Source organism: Tenrec ecaudatus, chromosome 6 (genome assembly GCF_050624435.1).
Source record: "Tenrec ecaudatus isolate mTenEca1 chromosome 6, mTenEca1.hap1, whole genome shotgun sequence".
Lineage (NCBI taxonomy): Eukaryota > Metazoa > Chordata > Mammalia > Afrosoricida > Tenrecidae > Tenrec > Tenrec ecaudatus.
Genome location: NC_134535.1, coordinates 7,732,555 through 7,752,949, shown reverse-complemented (window position 1 = coordinate 7,752,949; position 20,395 = coordinate 7,732,555). Strand labels below are relative to the sequence as shown.

Below are 20,395 nucleotides of genomic sequence, written 5' to 3'. Positions count from 1 at the left end.
GGGCTCTAGCATAGCTCCATGTATCTTGTCAGCAGGAATGTCTCCCAGGAAGGGAACATGTGTCCCCCCTCCAGAGAGTATTTATCTCCTTAGCGCCTCCAAATGAGGTCATCAAGCTGCAATCTGATTGACAGGCTAAATTCCAATTGACAACGGATTATGTAACTAACACAGGTGGATACATATCATCCTATCACAGATACTGTAGCATTGTACATCATGATTGATTTTACGATGTCCATTTTGACAATAACGTCATGGTCTTCCTCTTGATTACATTATTCCCCACATAGTAAATCATATGATTTTCTGATTCACAATGGGCAATACCAGCCTATCCTTTCCTGGTTGCCTGAACTGCCAGGGCAAGAGTGATGTTCCTTAGCCAACCCTATAAAGGAGCGACCTTGCCTTCTACCGGACGCCCCGGTATTGTAGTGATTACTTGTTGGACTGCACCGTCAGCAGTTCAAAACCACCAGCTACTCCTCCAGAGAAAGACCGGTTTTGTTTAGCTACTGCAAAGGTTACAGCTTTGGAAACGCACAGGAGCAGTTGTACCCTAGCCCATAGGGCTGCTATGAGTTGGCACTGACGTGATTGCAATGAGTTTGCCTCTGCTGACTACGAATAGTCACAAGAAGCAAGTTTTCCACGCGCGAAGGTATAATAGAGAAGGGTCTCTACAAGGCTTCTCCTCCAATAAAGGGTTTAGGCAGGAAGGGGATTTCTAGGACATGGCTTGTCCAAAAGGGATTATGATAATTAAGAGGACTTACTTGCTGATGGAAATCAAAGATGGATTGCAAATCAACGTGAAGAAAACCGAAAGCGTGGGTGAACAAGTAAATGTGGTGAAGAAAGCTGATGGTGCCCGGCTATCAAAAGAGATAGTGACTGGGGTCTTAAAGGCTTGAAGATAAACAAGCTGCCATCTAGCTCAGAAGCAACAAAGCCCACATGGAAGAACACACCAGCCTGTGTGATCACGTGGTCCCAAAGGGATCAGTTATCAGGCATCAAAGAACAAAAAATCATATCATTGGCTGCACACCTCCATGATATGATCGCCGAAGACAAACAGGTGCATAAGCAAATGTGGCGAAGAAAGCTGATGGTGCCCGGCTATCGAAAGAGATAGTGTCTGGGGCCTTAAAGGCTTGAAGGTGAACAAGCGGCCATCTAGCTCAGAAGCAATAAAGCCCACATGGAGGAAGCACACCAGCCTGTGCAATCACGAGGTGCCAAAGGGACCAGGTATAAGGCATCACGCACACACACAAAAAAAGAATATATATGTGTGTGTGTGTGTGTATACACCATAGTGAATGAAGGGGGAAGTGCAGAGTGGAGACCCGAGGCCCAAGTGTCGACCACTGGAGATCCCCTCACAGAGGGGTTTAGGGGAGGAGACGACGGGTCAGTCAGGGTGCGATGTAGTACCAATAAAGAACACAGCTTTCCCCCAGATCCTGGATGCTTCCTCCCCCCAACTACCATGATCCGAATTCTACCTTGCAGGACTAGATAGTGGAGAGATTGTACACTGCTGCATATAGGAGCTGGAGGCACAGGGAATCCAGGGTGGAGGATACCTTCAGGACCAGGGGTGTGAGGGGCGAGGCTGGGAGAGTGGAGGGTGAATGGGTTGGAAAGGGGGAACTGATTAAAAGGATCCACATGTGACCTCCTCCCTGGGAGATGTATGGCAGAGAAGGGGGGGGAAGGGAGACTCCGGATAAGGCAAGATATGACAAAATAACAATTTGTGGATTATCAAGGGCTCATGAGGGAGGGGGGAGTGGGGAGGGAGGGGAAAAAAAAGAGGACCTGATGCAGAGGGCTTAAGTGGAGAGCAAATGCTTTGAGAGTGATTAGGGCAAAGAATGTATGGATGTGCTTTATACAATTGATGTATGTATATGTGTGGATTGTGATAAGAGTTGTATGAGCTCCTAATAAAATGTTAAAAAAGAAAAGAAAAAAAAAGAAAATGATTAGGGCAAAGAATGTACAGATGTGCTTTATACAATTGATGTATGTATATGTATGGACTGTGATAAGAGTTGTATGAGCCCCTAATAAATTGTTAAAAAAAAAAAAGAAAACCAAAAGCTTCACAAATGGACCAACAGATAACATCCTGATAAATAGAGAAAAGATTCAGGTGTCAAAGCCTTTCATTTTGTTCATGTTGCTTGGTTCCATGAGCCACTCTCACCGTAGCTGCCATCAAGAAACCACACGTCGGATTGCATTGGATCAATCTGCTGCAGAAGACCTCTTGAAAGGGTCGAGGAGCAAGGGTGTCACTTGGGGGACTAGATGCACCGGACCCAAACCATGGAATTTTCTATTGCCTCGCATGCACACGAAAGTCGGACAATGGAAGAGGAAGACTGCAGATGGACAGAACTATTTCAGTTGGGGCGCTGGGTGTGAATACTGAAATACTACGAACTACGGCACAAGAAAATCAACACTGCAAAGGATACAGATACGATGTTCCTTGAAATGACGATGGCAGTGATTTGGAGGGGATGGGGTGAAGTGGGTGTCCTTAAGGACAGGGAAAGCCTCCTGACTGGCCTGAGGAGTCACCATGTACCAGAAATGGGGAGGCTCTGAGCGTGATCCACGGGCCCCCTCCCCAGTACCTTGCCAAGCAAGGACAGAGTTGGGTCCCCACCAACCAGGAAAACCCAACCCTTGAACTCAAAGGCCCCTGCCAGACATAGAAAATGGGCCTGCCAGCTCTGGAGCGCTCACTACTTTCCTCCGACCCACTGGGGACCTGCCCTCCGGGTCTCCTGACTTTACTGCTCCATGCATGTGCTGCGCTGTGCTCCCTTCTACCTGTACGTTCAGGATCTGTGTTGCCGCCATTGGAGAAACTGCAGCAAGGATATCCACCCGGAAAAGGGGTATGGTACCCTAATACTAACATTTACTGATTAAAATAAAAATACTTTAGTTACTTGGATTTTGAAGGAGCCCTGTTTGCGTAATGGTTATGCTCTGCTGGGAGTAGTGGGTGGATGGGTGGTGTGTGTGTGTGTGTTTTAAAAAACCAGGGGTTGGGAGAGTGGGGCGTGGTGGTGGTGGTGGTGGTGGTGGTGGTGGTGGTGTGTGTGTGTTTTAAAAGACCAGGGGTTGGGGGAGTGTGTGTGTGTGTGTGTGTGTGTGTGTGTTTTAAAAGACCAGGGGTTGGGGGAGTGGGAGGTGGTGGTGGTGGTGGTGTGTGTGTGTGTGTTTTAAAAGACCAGGGGTTGGGGGAGTGTGTGTGTGTGTGTGTTTTAAAAGACCAGGGGTTGGGGGAGTGTGTGTGTGTGTGTGTGTGTGTGTGTGTGTGTGTGTGTGTGTGTTTTAAAAGACCAGGGGTTGGGGGAGTGTGTGTGTGTGTGTTTTAAAAGACCAGGGGTTGGGGGAGTGTGTGTGTGTGTGTGTGTGTGTTTTAAAAGACCAGGGGTTGGGGGAGTGTGTGTGTGTGTGTGTGTGTGTGTTTTAAAAGACCAGGGGTTGGGGCAGTGGTGTGTGTGTGTGTTTGAAAAGAACAGGCTTTCTACTCCTGTCAACAGTTATAGTCTCAGAAATCCCCAGGGGGGTCGCTATGAGCCAGCATTGACACAATGGCCATCAGTTGGCTTTCTTCACCTTTTTATACACTTAGTGACCCTCTAGGACTGAGTAGAAGTGCCTCTGTGGGCGTCCTAGACAGCAGTCAATCTTTACAGGAGCAGACGCCTCAACTTCCTCCCACGCAGCCACTGGTGGGTTTGAACCGCTGATCTCGCTATCCCGTACGCCACTGGGTGGTTATACTTGCAAGAGACTTGATGGCAGTGAACTTGCGTTCCCAGTCCCCGTGCCCCACTTTCTTTAGTGGTTGGCTGCAGATATTCCTAATGTGATTGGCTAACTCACCTGCCCGTTATCTTTCCCGTGGTCCGACGGGGAAAACGGTGGGGGGGTGGGGGAAGAAGAGTACCTTAAACACAGTTGTTTTATTGGCTCCGGTATCGACGTACGGCAAAGCGCGTGGGCTCTTCTAGTTTGTGATTGGCTGTTTCGTCCGTCTGTCAGGCGACTGGAATCTCTGTCCAATCGTCTCACTCGCACTATGACCCGCCTGCCCGATTGGCCGAACGGGTGCGAACTACGCAGATTCTCATTGGCCCATATCGCCGCCCGATCCCGCCCCCTCCCCGGTTGCCGTGGTTGCAGGCCCGAACCCGCCCTCTCGGTCGCTGACAGTGAGGTTTGGGGCGGAGGGGAGGGGGCCCGTAGGTCGGTCCGGAACGAGGCTCCGCCGGCCGGGTCCGCGCCGAGCCGTTGCCATGGCAGCCGCTGCCGGGGGCGCGGACGAGGAGCCGCGCTCGGGCCGCTCGAGCTCGGACGGCGAGTGCGCGGTGGCACCGGAGCTGCTGACGGCCCCCTTCTCCTTCGCCGACTGGGGGGCCGCGCTGGGCAGCGGCGCGGCCCTGCCCGGCCCGGCGTCCGACGGATCCCAGTCCCCGCTGCGCTACCTCCACGTCCTGTGGCAGCAGGACTCCGAGGCCCGCGATGAGCTCCGTTGCAAGATCCCCGTCGGCCGGCTGAGGCGCGCCAGGCCGCACCGGCGGCTCGGGCCCACCGGCAAGGAGGTGCACGGTGAGACCTGGGGGCGGCCCGCACCTGTCTGCAGACCCCAGCTCAGGGCCCAGGGCGACCCTTCCAGTACCGCTCGCGACCCCTACAGCCCTTCAAGGACCCTGATGGCGTAGCGGTTACGCATTGGGCCTCCATCCTTAGGACCAGCATTTCAGAACCACCAGCAGCTTCGCGGGAGAAAGAGGCTTTCTACTCCTTAATTAAAGAGGTTACAGTGTCGGAAACCTACAGGTCTACCCTGCCCCTATTGGGTCGCTATGGGTTTCCTTTTGATTTTACAGCTTCTAAGGACCACGAAGCTAAGTAAATCAAACCCCAGACTTCCCGCCCACAACCAGCTGCCCCACACTTGAGTCGCTTGGTAATGCCCAAATGTCGATTTCAAGGCAGTGTGACCTCCACGTGATGGTCTGGGCCCACTGGCTCATCTGCCTGCAATCTTTATGCGCGAGCTGATCGCCAGGCTTCTGCCCACAGAACCCTGGGTGGCTTTGACACCGCCAATCCCTAGTTAGCTGCCCACCGCTTCACCAGGCCAGATCCTGTTGTCGAGTCGTCCCTGCTTTTTTGATCTGCAAACTTGGGGTAGACACTTCCATCTCATTATTCGTTAAACAAAAATACAGACCCTTGAAAAATTAAAAATGCTAAAATCAAATTTTAAAATAAATGGACCCTTTTAGCCTTAGTTTTCTGGTCGGTGAAATGGGTACGACACCTGCCGACCCGGATGCTGTTAGAGTTAACTTAGGGAATGGAATTTATAGCCGCTCGCCTGCCCATCTCTGCGTCTCAGTCACCCTCCGGTATCCGATTCTACCCATTTGGCTGAAGAGGAAACTGAGGCTCAGAGAAATAGCCCTGCTGGTCATATCGCTTGGTCTGGCCTAAGAAGCATCGGGGCCCCTACTAGCCGGTCCCTCAGGGCCACAGGAAGCTTTGAAAGGCTTGTGAAAGCCACAGTGCATTATGGGATTGTTAGGAACTCTCCTGGATCCTAGTTGCGGTTTTTGCCCAGTTTTGGGATGCAAAAGCATTTGTTTTCTCTTCGCCTCTGATTTCGTTATAGTGCCACTGGAGAGTGAAAATGTTTCGGCTGAGGAATTGTCAAATTCAGATACATCCTTTGGGAATCATGTATATATAACAATATTTTGTTTTTGGTACAAGCTGATGAAGGAAGTCCCATTTTCATCTGTCACTTTCTACAAATTGCCCGGTGACCTTCGTCATGTTTTCTACAATGTGCCAATGTTCCCTTTAGCTCCCCTGTGGTGGTTCTCTTTTATATGGTGGGTTTTTTTAATTATAAAAGACTATGCAAAAAAAAAGACTATGCAAAGTTTACACCAAGTCAGCACTTTGTACACGCGCAGTTCACTGACAGTTGTGCAAGCTCGCACACCCACTTTTCTGAGTTACCCCATAACGTAAACTCACTGCCCTCTTTTTTTTTAATACTTTTTTTGGGGCTCTCCATCTCTTACCACAATCCATACAGTCATCCAGGGTGTCAAGCACCTTTGCACCTAGGCCGCCATCATCATTTTCAAAGCATTCTCTTCCCACTTGAGCCCCTGATATCCGCTCCCCTCACTGCCTTCTTATGAGTCTCATCAAAGCTTTTGTGTTGCCGCTGACAAGCCCGTTTCACCCAGCTATTATGTTGGATGGCCCACACACATTAGTTTCCCCCATCACCTTCTGCTACATCATGACCATTAAACATAAATAAATAAACTGGTACTCTCCTATTCTCATCGCAGCTCTGAAGAGGCTGAGGGACTCGGCCAACGCGAACGACGTGGAAACAGGTGAGTGTGCACAGTGGGTGCAGCCCCAGAGCCCTGTGAGCTGGTTGGGAGGGTGGACTCCAGGGAGCCAGCAGCTGGGAGGAAGGGGTGTCGGGCCACCTGCCCACTCGCCCCTTGGCCTGGGCTCACACATACATTGTGTAAGTTTGCAGTCACCTGCAGAAGACCAGTTTAGCTTCCATGCTCAGCTTCCCCGGGCTCCTCTGACTCCCTGTACTGCCCGATGTCTTAGCTGTACCCCCTCAGCAGAGGGAGAGGGTGTGAACGCCCAACCTTTACCTCCTGGGAGTCCTCTGGCTGGTGCCACCTCCTCCAGCCGCTGGCTGAGACCCGACAGGAATTAGGTCAGTGGAGCTCCAACTTGTTTGGGTGAGAGAACATCTGAAAGGCCTGGGTGGCCTGTTGTCACTCTCTGGCGTCCACTGGTCAGTAGCAGCATCCACCCAAACTCACTTCCCTTGAGTCGATTCCGATTCATCGGGACAGGGTAGACCAACCCCTGTGATTTCTGAGACACTAACTTTCGGGGAGTTGAAAGCCCTGTCTTTCTTCCTCAGAGCAGCAGGTGGTTTCGAACTGCTGTCCTTGCAGATCACAGCCCAAGGTGTAACCACTGCTCCACCAGGGAGGGCTCCTGATGCTTGGTGCTAGGCGGGACACAAAGTTGATGACATAACAAAAGCAGGTGGAGAAGAAGAATGTAAACTGAAACCATTTCCAAGACAAAATAATATTTAAAAAAAAGTCATGTGTTGAGTTGGTGGGGTGTAAGTTCATGATCCAGAGAAAGCTGGGTCGATACTTGGCTTTGTGTCTGGCTGCTGAGTGGGTGTCCCCTGGGGTCTTAGAGGATGGCTCAGCCTGAGTCTTCTGGTATGTAAGGTGAGAGATTAGCATCCAAGCACCATGCCCTGAATACGCATGTTACAGAGTAGGGTAGACAGGGCATTGAGGAGGACCTGGGGCAGTGGCTAACTTAGCCTGGAGGCAGGAAGGGTTTGCCCAGGAAGAGTAGCCTGCTTGGTCCTGCAGCCCTGGAGGCTTGAGCAGTCGGTATTCCAGGGCCACGGTGGGGAGCCTTTTCTCTGCCAGGGGCCACTGGATATTTAGAACGTCGTTTGAGGGCCATACAAAGCGGTCACCTTAAAAATCAGCTTGCTAAGGGTGTCTGGACTGGTATCACATGAAATAGACTTTAAGTGAAAACCCGTGACAAGAGAAATGTAAGATACACAGCAATAAAAGGGTCACTCCATCCTATATTCAATGTCGATTTCCTTGAACTTGTCAGCTGGGACAGCGGTTCTCAACCTGTGGGTCATGACCCCTACGGGGGTCAAAAGACCCTTTCACGGGGTCACCCGATTCATCACAGTAGCAAAATGACAGTTATGAAATAGCAATGAAAATAATTTTATGGTTGGCGGGTCACCACCACATGAGGCACTGTCTGAAAGGGCTGTGGCATGAGGAAGGTCGAGGACCCCTGACCAAGAAGCATTGCACCAAGTGCATTCAACAGACACTCATATATTAAACAGACAACTCTGCACCAACAGTGAGTGACTTCAATAGGCCACTTTAAATTATAGACAAAGTACTAAAAATAAGATTACTAAGGACCAAAGAAAAACAGTGTAGCCTGCTCTGTTTGGTCCAACAATTAATTAGCTCACCCCTAAAGTGAGGACTTGGGATTAAGTGGCTTTCTACAAGTCTCTGGCCAGCCCGGGGGCCCGGGGCCGTGGGGAGACAGCAGCCAGGAGCTGGCTGGCCTGCACACCATGGCTCCCTGGCCTGCAGTTCCCGCCCTTAGTGCCCTCCCAGGCCCCCCAGGCCTGCAGCTGGACTAACATTGTACTTCCTGCCACCCTCCCCCCCTTGGTGGCGCCAGTGCAGCAGCTGCTGGAGGATGGCGTGGACCCCTGCGCTGCCGACGGCAAGGGCCGCACGGCCCTGCACTTTGCCTCTTGCAACGGCAACGACCAGATCGGTGAGTCCGGCTCCCTGCTAGGAATCTGTGTTCACCAGTGTCCCCCAAGGACGTCTGTGATGCCGTTGACACTACTTCTGTTCCATGTGGGAGGTGTAGAGGGCCCGCCAAAATGAGGAAAACCTTCCATGGAGGCAGGTGGCAGCGTGAGCTCAGACACAGCGAGGACTGTGACAAGGGCCCAGGGCCAGGCCTCCGTTCATGCTGCTTGTGGAACACGGGGTCCTTGCGGGCCGGGCCAATCCTGGCAGCGAGCCGCACCAGCAGTGGTGTAGGTAGGGGCTAGGGCTCATCCTCCTGCCCACATGAGCAGCCACCCAACCCAACTGCAGTCATTGAAAACACTTTCCTGTTTTCCATCAAAACCCCCCTTTTAAAAATCATTATTAATTGGGGGGGGCATCTTACAAATTTTATAACAATCCATTATTGAATCGCAGTAATCACACTTGGACAGATGCTGCCATCAGCATTTCCAAAACATTTTCTTTCTACTTGATTGCCACCAAATTTTTAATGGAAGGAACTCCTAGTTAATAAGAGGCCGAGGGGTCGAGCTAGCTTTGCTCTGTTACGCTGCTGATGCCCCTGGCCTGGTTGGCAGGGTGGTGTGGAGGTGGCCGTGCTGGTAGGTCTTGTGGGGGGGGGGGGGGGCTTGCAGCATTTCCGAGTGTGCTGCAGGCAGTTAGTGTAATCCCCGGAGGTAGGAATAGTACCCTGCACTGAAGGAAAGCTGGAGGCGTTGGAAGGGAATCAATGACGCAGCCATGGGGGTGAAAGGCAGCACCAGGTGGTCAGGCTAGGACTCCATCTCAGGTGGGTTATTGTCTCTAAACCACGGGCTGCTAAAAGGACAAACTATGGGTCTTGGAAGAAGCACAGCCTGAGTGCCCCTTAGCCCAGTGGTTCTCTACCTGTGGGTCGTGACCCCTTTGGGGCTCGAACGACCCTTTCACAGGGGTCGCCCAGTTCATCACAGTAGCAAAATGACAGTGATGAAGGAGCAATGGAAGTAATGTGATGGTTGTGTGTGGGGGGCGGGGTCCCCGCCACCGAGGAACTGTAGGAAAGGGTCAGGAGAAGCCGGTCGCTGGAGCAGGACATCACGTAAAGTGGAGGGCGGCGAGGGAGAGGAAGGCCCTCAAGGAGATGGACGGACGTGTGGCTGCCACAGCGGCTCCAGCGTGGGGACAGTTGGGAGGACGGCGCAGGCCGGGCGGTGCTTCGTTCTGTTGTGCCATGAGGTCCAATGGCACCTGACAGCGGCAATCAGGACAGTCCATGGGGAACACTGGTCATCTCCCCACACACGCCCTCCAAGGGTGACGGCATGTGCTCCTGACCAGCTCCGGCCTCGGAGCACGTGTCCTTAGGCAAGTGGCTTGGCCTCTCTGAGTCCCAGTGTCTTCGCTCCCAAACATGGCAAGAACCTGAGTCGCGGGGGTGGCGAGTCGCTCCGAAAGCAGGCGGTGTCTCCCGTGTTGGCACAGCCTGGTCAGGCACCCTCAGGTTCCCTCCGAGACCCAGCCCTGCCACCTGTGATGCCCTGGACTCTCATGGCCCCCTGTACACATACACCCATGTGGGTAGTTGGCAAGTGCTGGCCACACCGAGGCCGTTTACCATGGGTCAGTGCCACCCAGTGGTCCCATTGCCCAGTGGTGACGTGGCTATGGAAGACCGCCTGACTTCACTGCTGCGGGAAGAACTGTCTGTAGTCCTTCAAACCCCAGGCCTACAGCACCTCCCGGAATCCTCGGGCTCCTAGACACAGACCTGGGGAGCGGGTGCACAAATGAAACTGCCGAGGGACCCACGCGTGCACTCACGGCACCCCACCCCGCCCCTGTGAGCCAGGCGCCCTGCCCAGGGTGGGATGGGGGAGACAGTCACATAGGAGGCCGCCCACCGCCCACAGCGCCTCCCCTTGGGTCTCCCGTTTCTAGTGCAGCTGCTCCTGGACCACGGGGCTGATCCCAACCAGCGGGACGGGCTGGGGAACACACCACTGCATCTGGGTAAGTGCCGGGAGAGCAGTTGGGATGCGCTTCTGATGGGGTCCTACAGGGAAAGCCCCCTCCCCCAGCCAGCTGCCTCCTCTCCCCGCCCGGCTCCCCCATCCCTCAGCAGCGGGCTGGGCCCTGGGCCACAGGCGCTGTGATTCTGTGCGGCCTGTGCCGGGTCCAGCCCCACCCCTGAGACTCCTGTGCCTGGCAGCTCGGCGGACTGCAGTGCCCCCACTGTGCAGGAAGGGTCTTGAACTCGGTTCTCCCCGAGGCCTCTGCTGTTCCATTGTCGAAGCTGGCCTCTCTCCAAGTCCGCTCATGCCTCCAGCCCCAGGAGTCCCTGCCCTCATGTCCCCGTTCTTCTTCCTCAGCGGCCTGCACCAACCACGTCCCTGTCATCACCACCCTGCTGCGAGGAGGTACGAGGTCCCTGCCCTTCCGCCCTCCTTTCCTCTTCTTCCCCCTGCCAGTACGCTCACCTCCGCGCCCCATAGGTGCCCGGGTGGACGCCCTGGACCGAGCTGGCCGCACACCCCTGCACCTGGCCAAGTCCAAGCTGAACATCCTGCAGGAGGGCCACTCCCAGTGCCTGGAAGCCGTGCGGCTGGAGGTGAAGCAGGTGAGCCCCCTACCCTGTCCTGCTGGGCGCCTCTCCCCAGCCCTCTGCCAGCACCCCGCTGCCACTCACCCGCCCTCTCCTGCAGATCATCCAGATGCTGCGTGAGTACCTGGAGCGCTTGGGGCGGCACGAGCAGCGGGAACGGCTGGATGACCTCTGCACCCGCCTGCAGATGACCAGCACCAGAGAGCAGGTGGGTCCCCAGCGAGGAGGGCCCACTGCAGCCAGGCACACGCCAGCGAGACTCTGGAAGCCAGAGCTCACTTGGCGGGCATCAGGACCTGCAGGCCAGTCTGCCGTCTGGGCCTGTGATGTTGGGGAGGAGACCTGGGGCGGAGTGCGCCTCATCCAGCCTTGGTTTGTCCCACAGGTGGACGAGGTGACCGGTCTCCTGGCCAGCTTCACCTCCCTCAGCTTGCAGATGCAGAACATAGAGAAGAGGTAGCAGCGGCCCCCTGCCCTGGGCTCGGCCTCCCCCACTCCCCCCCGGCCCCAGACACAGCCAAAGCCCTGGCCCCCCGAGTGAGGAGTGGCCCGTCAGTGAGGCCCTCGCCCTCACCTGCAGAGGCTGGGGACTCCGGTTCTTGTCTTGGCTGACCCCAGAGTCTCTTTCCTCCACGGCCCACAGCTGCTTCCTCCGCTCCCGCAGCACCAGGCCAGTGTCTGGCCACCTGCCGCCCTAGGAGGCCCGCCCAGGCCCAGCCTCTTCTCTGTCTCCCTTCCCGACCACGGGCCTCTTTGTAGCCAGTGGGGTAGGGGCTTGGGGCAAGCACGTGCCAGCCCTGGGGGCTGCAGGGGGGGCTGCTGGGCTGGCCCCGTGCTGTCAGCAGCACCGGCCACCTGCCACTGCTGGCTGCTCTGACCACTGTAAAGGCCGAGTGAAGCCCTGACCTTCACAATGCCAGGTCAGGAAGGTCCTCGTAGAACCCCAAGTGGGAACCCCCCAGCCCATTTTGTCCCAGGCCTGAGACTCCAGAGGACTGTCGTAGGTGTGCTAGATTGAATAACGGCCCCCTCCCCACCAAGAAGCCCCCATACTCTAATCCCAGGAAACCATACATGTTCCACGGTAACAGAGACCTGGCGGTGTGTGTCTGTTGAGGGTCTCAAGATAGTGTGCGGTGTCCTAGACTCCCCGGGTGGCCTGCTGTCACCACTGAGTCCTCCTAAGAGAAAGGACACGGGACCCCTGAGGATGGATGGAGGGCAGAGGTGGGAGCAGAGCGAGGGGGAGGCCAGAGGAGGGGGAGCCAGGGCTTGGAGAAGCCAGGAAGCTGGCCCTCCCCCTCAGAGCCCCACCCCTCCTCCCGCCCCACCTCTGAGGAGTCCGCCCACCAGCCTTGGCTTTGTCCAGGGGAGGGGGGACCTTGCAGGCACCCCTGCAGACTGAGAGAATAAATGTGTGTGTAAGCCAGAGTATGCAGTCCTTCTTCCAGCGGCAACTGGACACAACGTGCGATAAAGCCCCAGAGCACAGAGCTCACGGCCGCAGCCTCCCAGCAGGCAGACCTGCGCTTGTTACTGGCTTTGGACAGCCAGAAGGGCCCCCTTCCACAGCCTATCAGCCACTGGCCAGTTTTATATCCTCAGAGCCCAGACTCTGCTCCATGTTCCCTCTCAGCCAATCAGAGGAAGGGAGCTTGCCCCCCAAGTCCTAACTTGCTCAGATGGGAATTGACTCTGGAAATAAGCTGCTCCCAAGCTCTGAAGCAAACAGGGCCTCTGTGGGTTCCAGACACTGACACAGCCCTGGCCGCGCTCACACAAGGCCTACCAGCTGCAGGGTGGGCCAATGGAGAGTGCAGAGCCATCAGGAGCTCCTGTCGGGGCGCATGAGGTGCCCACCACATGCCCGCCGCAGTGGGTGTTGGGAACCAGGGCATGTGGGAGAGCTGGGGGGGCGGAGCAACGTCTCTTCCTGCTTGACCATGATCCTTGGCCTCCTAAGTGAGTCTGTCCATCCACCTCAGGCCAGTAGGCCCCAGGCACAGCGCCCCTGGGCTCCTGCCCCCTGGAGTCAGCAGTTCGAAACGACCATCCGCTTCTCGAGAGAGGCGGCGCTATCTACTCCCTACAGAGTTCGTCTCGGAAACCCAAGGGGCAGTTCTATTCTGCCCCTGCCCGGCAGGGGCACCGTGAGTTGGAATCGCCTCAGTGGCACCAAGTTTGGGTGTGCTGTGGGGCGAGTCCATGCCTCTGGCCCCGCACTGGGTCCTCTCTGAGGTGTCACCCAACAGGCCCCCCTGGTGACCAGGTTGCGCCCTCCCCAACCCCAGCAGTGTGGCGGAGGGCACCTCCAGTTACTTCATATCTCTGGCCTCCTCCTCTGCCTTACACGCCCTTCTTCCTGCGCTTCAGTCTCACCCCCCTCACCCCCCACCCCCGCCACTGAGAGAAGCGGCACACCGAGCAGATGCCTCAATTAATCAATTCCGTCCCCTGCAACCAGAAATGGTCCAGCCCTGCTTGGCCTGGCCCTCTGGCCTCGTGCCAACTCCGATCCAGCCAGGGGGGCGCCCAGTGCGCCCGGCAGCAGGCCTGTGAAACTGCTCTTCATTAACATGGAAGCCGAGCTGGTTAATTGGTGTTTATTTCCCTGGGCGCACACCTCCAGTTGATAGATGATGCTGTTCCCAGCCTCGGGCTGAGGGAGGGGGTGCCTAACGTGGCTGCCTGGCCTCCACCTCCCCGGCCCTCCCCAGGGCGCAGCTGCTGCCAGGGCTGTGGTGCCTGCAGCCCCTTTCTTTGCACAAATGAGCTTCTCCCCATCTCAGCCCTCGTCTGTTCTTTCCTGCTCATCTCCTCCCACTGCTTCCCCTGGAGATCGCAGATCTGAAATCACAGCGCGAATCCAAACGCCCAGCTTGGCTTTGGGCTGGGTCGGGAGCCCCCAGGGTCAGGTTACTTTCACCCTTTCTCCATCCGCAAATTCGAAATCAGAGGACATGCCCATCCCAGCACCCAGCCGAGGCTCAGAACCCCACCCCATCACCCCACCATTCCGCAGGCCATTCTTCCCAACCTACCCTCTTCTCTGCTAAACTGCCCCCCCAATTGCCCTCTATGCCACTGCCAGCTGGGGGATGTTCCTCCTCACCCCCAACATTCACCCCCAAGACCCGTCCCAACAGACGTACCATCATCGTCCACATGTCCTGGTGGATCTCCGACTTTTCACACCAGCCTCCCTCCGCGCTCTGTCCTCATGCAGCCTGCCCTGGCAGCCAGATGTGTCTGAGGTGCAAAACTGGTCATCACTCCTTTGTAGAAAACCTCTCGGGAGCTCCCTCGGGACAAGAGACAGCCTCAGTCTCAGAACTGATTTGCAGACTCCTTCAGGCCTGACACAGGAGCCCTGGTAGCAAGGTGGCCTGTTAACGACAAGGTTAGCAGTTCGAAACCACTAGTATCCCTGAGGGAGAAAGATGAGGCTTTTCTACTCCTGCAAAGAGTTACAGTCTCCGAAATGCATAGAAGCAGGTCTGCCCTGCCCTATAGGGTTGCTATGAGTCAGCATAGCAGAGTTTGGCTTCTGGTTTTCAGGGGCCTGATGCCCCCACCCCTCGCTCCTGTGTGTCCTGCCCCAGCTCCTCGGGCAGCAGGCTGGACCGGACTCTGGTGCTGTACACGCAGCGCTACTCTTCCCTGCCCCGCACCCTCCCGCCCAGCTCTCATCCCGATTGACTTCAGGACTGGACTCAGGTGCGCACCCTGCCAGGGAGTCTTACCTGAGTCCCCAAACTGAACCAGGGTCTCTTCTCTGGGCTCCCACAATCCCCTGAGCTTCTGGAACTTTCTTTTCTGCCGAAGAGCCCTGTGCTTAGAACTAGAGGTGCTCCACTGGGAATGCTGGAGGACAGCCCTCAATGGTGGGCACACACAGGAGGAGGTGAGGGCTGCAGGACTCCCACTCCCTCCCCGAGCTGTCCCAGGCGCAGCCTAGACTTTGCAGGTCGGGCGGATTCTCCTGGGCACTGGGGGAGGGGCGTGTGTGTGACAGTAGCCACGGCACGGTCTGCCTTAATAGACCAGTGGTTCTCAACCTGTGGGTCTCGACCCCTTTGGCGGTCCAAGGACCCTTTCATAGGGGTTGCCCGATTCACAACAGTAGCAAAGTGATGAAGTAGCAATGAAAATATATTTTCTGGTTGGGGATCTCCACAACATGAGGAACTGTATGAAAGCGTCGCGGCGTTAGGGAGGTTGCGAACCACCGTACTAGACACACCATTCTTGCTGACCAAGTAATGAGGGAAAGCTGCTTCTCTGAGCCTTTCATTAGCTCCTGGAAGAAGGCCCAGGAGCGTCTGGGGCCAAGCCCAGGCTGTCAGTCCTCCAGGGAAAACGTATTTCCAGGCCCTCATTGGCTCGCCTCTCTCGGCCCACAGAGCAGTCTCTGACGTGGGCTCCTCGTTTCCAGGCTACTCCCTGGTACGCAGCTCTCCGCAGCTCCGGCAAGCCTTTAATGGCACCCTCCTTCGCCCTAAGGATGCCGTTCCCAGAGCAAGCAAGCAGACCTTCACCCTCTCACCCCACCCTCGGGGGCCTCCCCTGGCCTCACCCAGCCTGCCGTCAGCACCAAGAGGCCACTGGGGTCTCCTCTCCGCCAAGTTCTCTGCCTGTTCTTCCCACCAAAACCAAAACCAAACTCAGCCACCCACGTGGTCAGACTCCTGTGGGCTTTCAAGAACCATAACCATTCATGGGCGGGAAGGCCCCGTGTTTCTCACGTGGACCGGCTGGTGGTTTATCAACTGCTGACCTTGCAGTTAACAGCCCAAAGCTTAACCACTGCACCACCGGGGCTCCTTTCTCCGGGAAAATACTTAGTAAATCTCACCTCCTCTGGGACTCCGGCTTGGATGGCTCTGTGAAGGCCGGGCTTCCTCCTCCAAGTCACCCTGAGCGCCATACGTCAGGAGACTGAGCTTCAGGCCAGACCTGTGTGCCCAGTGGGTCCCCTGTCTGGCACGCAGCCTCCACTGTGCAGGGGGACCACCCCTCTGGCCTCTGGGTCTGTGGGAGGTGGCAGGCAATAATGCAGGACCTCGTGGCTGATTCCCATCCGGATGGAGCTCCCCAGGGCACCCACAGTCCAGAGGGGCTCAGAGGAGATAGGAAACCAGGGGCTCAGGCCTCTATCTAGGGCTCATCAACATTACTGGCTTGTGGACAGAAGGAGGGAGGGGCGGGCAGAGGTGGTTGGCTTTGAAACTGCCGAGACTGATTTATTGGTTAATTAGTGGGTTTTCAGGGCCATAGACTCCCCAGCGGTGTGGGGGATGGAAAGGAGGGGGCCACACAGCAGCTGGGCTAGCTGGGGCTCAAGTGAGTCTCCGTTTTTTGCCTGATGCATCAGATGGTCGAAAGAGCACTGGACAGAGAGTGGACTTGATGGTCAGCGGAAGGCCACCTGTGCCCAGCAGCCCGAGTCCCTGAACAGAACTCTCAGGTGTGAGGAGCGTCTGCAGGTTTGGACCAAGGGCCTGGTGCCTTCCTGAGTCAGGAAAAACCAAGAAGGATGGAAACAGAGAGGCGAGGCGCAGGGGGCGTGAGTCCTCGGTTGGGTGGCTCCTGACCCCTACTCCTCTCGGAGGTTGCCCATCCTCGCTATTTGGGGCGCTCAGGTTGGTTTCCGACTCGAGTCGCCCAGTGGAACGGGACCCCTAAGGTTTTCCAGGCTGTGAGGTTTCCGGAAACAGTCAGCCAGATCTTTTTCCGGTGCACCTTGGGTCAAGTTCAAACCACGCCCCCTCCACCCTCTACCAGGTGGGGCGCATCTTGGATGATTTCAGACCTGGTGTGAGAGCCACCCACCTCATACCCGCTGCCCTCCAGTCGCCTCTGACTCATCGTGACCTGGCAGAGCAGAACTGCTCTTGCGAGGGCTTGAGGGGCTGTGAATCTCCCCGGAAGCAGACAGCCTCATTACCCCCACTCCCACCAGGGCGCCTCTTGCGATGCATCCCTCACCGCGCCGCAGGAGTCCATTCATACTCACACGGACCCTGCAGGACAGGGCAGAACTGCCCCTGCGGGTTTCCTGAGACTGTTAACTCCTTATGGGAGTAGAAAGCCTCATCTCCGCCCCGCCCGTGTCCCTATTCCCCAATGGGTAATCACTACCGCTAAACCAGCAGGCAGCCTAAATCCACACATGTTTGCTCTGCTAATCACTGGGGCAGAACTTGGAGCGCAGAAGGGCTTGCTCCCCGGTGGTGGTGGGTGCCGCAGACCCCAGGGTCCTGGCCTAATGGAAGGCGGGACTAGGGAGAGCCCGGGGGGCGCGCCTGGCTGGGTTGATCTATTTCCATCACCCAGAAGCGCTCACTGGGTTGGAGTCGCAGCTCAGCCATGCGCCATCGCCGCCGTGGAGCTGGGCGAGCCGCTGCACCTCTTGGAGTGCCCCGGCCCCATCCCGCACTGGTGGGACAGGGCGGATGGACAGACAGACGCACAGCCGGCAGTGTCGGAAGCCAAGTTTTATTCCTGGCCCAGGACGAACGCTGCCCGTGCAGCCTCTCCGCGGCGCGCGGCCTCCTGTCGTCCCGGCCCTCCACGTGGCCGGGCGTCCCCGGGGCAGCCGGAGGGGCCCGCGGGCGCGGGGCGGACGCGGCGGCGGGCGCGGCGGGCGGCCGGGGGGCAGCGCGCGCGGCGGCGGCGGCGGCCGCAGGGCCACAGGCGACGGAAGCGCGCGCGGAAGTGGCGCGAGGCGAGCGCGTAGACGAGCGGGTTGAGGCAGGAGTTGGCGTAGGCCAGGCAGTGCGAGGCCAGGCGGCAGGCGTAGGTGGCCGGGCTGAAGGCGAAGCGGCCGAACCAGAAGCAGAGGATGAGCGCGTGGTGCGGGCCCCAGCAGAGCGCGTAGAGCGCAGCCACCGCCAGCATGGCGCGGCCCGCGCGGCCCGTGGCCCGTCGCCGCGCCTCCGCCGCCGCCGCGCCCGCCGGCCCCACGGCCGCCCAGAGGAAGCGCAGCGTGCGGCCGTAGGCCAGGCTCACCACGGCCACGGGCAGCAGGTAGCCGGCGGCGAAGGTGGCCACGTCCAGGGCGCGCCGGCGCGCGTCTTCCCAGGCGGGCACGCAGAGCTCCAGCGCGCCGTAGCGCACCGTGCCGTAGTAGCTAAGGTAGGGCGCCGAGAAGAGCGCCGCCAGCAGCCAGACCAGGCCCACGGCGGCGCGGGCGTTGCGGGGCGTGCGCAGGGCCCGCGAGCGCAGCGGGTGCCGCACAGCCAGGTACCTGTATTTGGGCGCCGGGTCAGCGCGCGCAGGATGCCAGGCGCCCGCCTGCCCCGCCCCACCCCCACCAAGCTGACACCGGGTGGGGACCTGGCACTCTGGTGGGCCTGGGCTTCTGGTTCTGAAAATTGGAGCTTGCCATACTCCCTGAATCCCCGGATAGTCGAGACACTCCCTGCCATCGAGGAGAGGCCGACCCATTCGAGACCCTATAGGACAGGGTAGAACTGCCCCTGTGGGTTTCCAAGGCTGTAACTCGTTATGGGAGTAGAAAGCCTCATCTTTCCCTCTCAGAGCGGCTGGTGGTGGTTTTGAACTGCGGGCCTTGCAGGTAGCCCAACATAACCACTACATCGTGGAGGCCCCTTCCTGGGGAAAGCAGGTGTAGCCAACAGGCACCCAGCAGGGGGCGGGATCCTTGCTACATGTTATTTCAGAAAGTGATTTTATATGCACCGGAGCCTTGGTGGACTGCGGTAACCCACTCCAGCTTCTGCTCGGAAAGGCCTGGTTATCTGCTCCCTACAGCTTAGAGAACCGTGGGTGGCAGCCATGGCCTGTCACCTGGGACCCTGGGAGGTAGAAATCAACCACTCCACTGCTCCCATAACAACCACGTTTCACGCGTGCGAGTCAAAGGAGGCCCACAGAGAAGCCACTGGCCCAAGGGCTTCAGCGAGGCAGACTAAGTCTGATGGGCTGTCCACGAAGCAGGCCCTGCATGGGCCGTAATAAAACATTAAATGGATTTGCTTCTGGCCCATGTCACTCATCTCATTTACATCTCACCCACCATGTGCCAGGCCCTGTGCTGATGGGTGGGCAGGGGTGCCCTGGGGAAGCTTGCACCAGAGGTGGGTAGTGGGCAGGATGGTCTTGGCAAGCTCACCCTACAGGTGCCCGGTAACTGGGTGGTAGGGTCAGAGAGTTGCGCCTTCCCACCCTCCTCCTCTTCCTCCTCCTCCTCTTCTTGGCCCCCAGTGAGCACCTCCCTCCCCAGCCTGGTCCAGCCAGGCCCGGGGCCCAGCGCACCTGTCCACCGAGACGGCTGCCAGGGTGAAGCTGCTGGCATACATGGTAAGGTAGATGAGCAGGTGCACGGCTTTGCAGACGAGGGCCCCGAAGAGCCAGGCGTCCAGCGTGTAGATGGCGGCCTGGAAGGGCACGCAGCACAGGATGAAGCAGAGGTCGGCCACGGCCAGGTTGAGGATGAACAGGTCTGTGGTGCTGCCAGGCTCCTGCCAGGCTCCCAGGCTGGGCTGCAGCAGCACGGCCAGCACCAGCCCATTGCCCACTGTGCCAAGCAGGAAGATGAGGGCGAAGACCACAGGTACCGCCACGGCTGCCACAGCCCCCACGGCTCCCGTGCTGTCCAGCGAGATGTTCTGGGCGTCAGCCATCTCCCCACCAGATGGGCACCTGGAGAGAAGCTGGGGGCTCAGGGCAGAGTGGCCAGATCTAGGCATTCAGTCCTGGGATCTAATCCCCCCTCTCCCCACGCCTGGGTCAGACTAGGTATTTGTAGTGGGACAAGGAACCGAGTCCAAAGACATCACTGAGCCTCTTTGCGTGAGCCCCTGGCACAGGTAGGATGGGCCTGCTCAAGCCCAGGGCTCGAGGGTTGGGGTGTTAGGTGAGGCAGGTAGAGACATAGGCAGTGTGGTGGGGACATGGTGGATGGAGGGACGGGAGCCCCAACCCCAGGAGCTGGCTTCGTGTCCTGACTTCTCCGGCCCAGGGAACCCCTTGGATAATGGGTTATAACTGGGAGCACAAGCTCAAGTGACATCTCTGAGGGACTGGAGACAACAGCCCAGTTCCACTCAGCCCCCACAGTGGCTCAGGTGGGAGAACCCCACAGATCTCTGACGCCCTTCTGCCCCTAAGGAGATGGGAGTTCAGACAGGAGAGACATGGGAGGGAGGACACGGCCGGCCGTCGCTCATTGAGTGGTGCGTGCATCTGGGCTCCGGGGCTGACAGCTGAGCCGATGCTGTCACGACAGTGCCTCAGCACACAAGTGCATGAGTGCGCTGTGTCCTTCCGCACCCCCCACCCCACTCCCAACAGCAGCACCTAC

General features: G+C 57.5%; 2 protein-coding genes across 2 annotated transcripts; one reads left to right on the top strand and one right to left on the bottom strand.

The window, feature by feature from the left end:
* Nucleotides 1-4,219: 4,219 nt before the first annotated feature.
* ANKRD54 (ankyrin repeat domain 54) lies at nt 4,220-12,498 on the top strand. The gene is made up of 8 exons (XM_075553545.1): nt 4,220-4,650; nt 6,417-6,464; nt 8,359-8,457; nt 10,404-10,475; nt 10,835-10,882; nt 10,958-11,082; nt 11,168-11,275; nt 11,453-12,498. The coding sequence occupies exons 1-8, from the start codon at nt 4,338-4,340 to the stop codon at nt 11,525-11,527; spliced, it is 888 nt and encodes a 295-aa protein (XP_075409660.1). The 5' UTR covers nt 4,220-4,337; the 3' UTR covers nt 11,528-12,498.
* Nucleotides 12,499-17,565: 5,067 nt separating this feature from the next.
* GALR3 (galanin receptor 3) lies at nt 17,566-19,715 on the bottom strand. The gene is made up of 2 exons (XM_075552613.1): nt 19,348-19,715; nt 17,566-18,316 (listed from the first exon to the last, which is right to left on the bottom strand). The coding sequence occupies exons 1-2, from the start codon at nt 19,713-19,715 to the stop codon at nt 17,566-17,568; spliced, it is 1,119 nt and encodes a 372-aa protein (XP_075408728.1).
* Between the last annotated feature and the right edge of the window lie 680 nt (nt 19,716-20,395).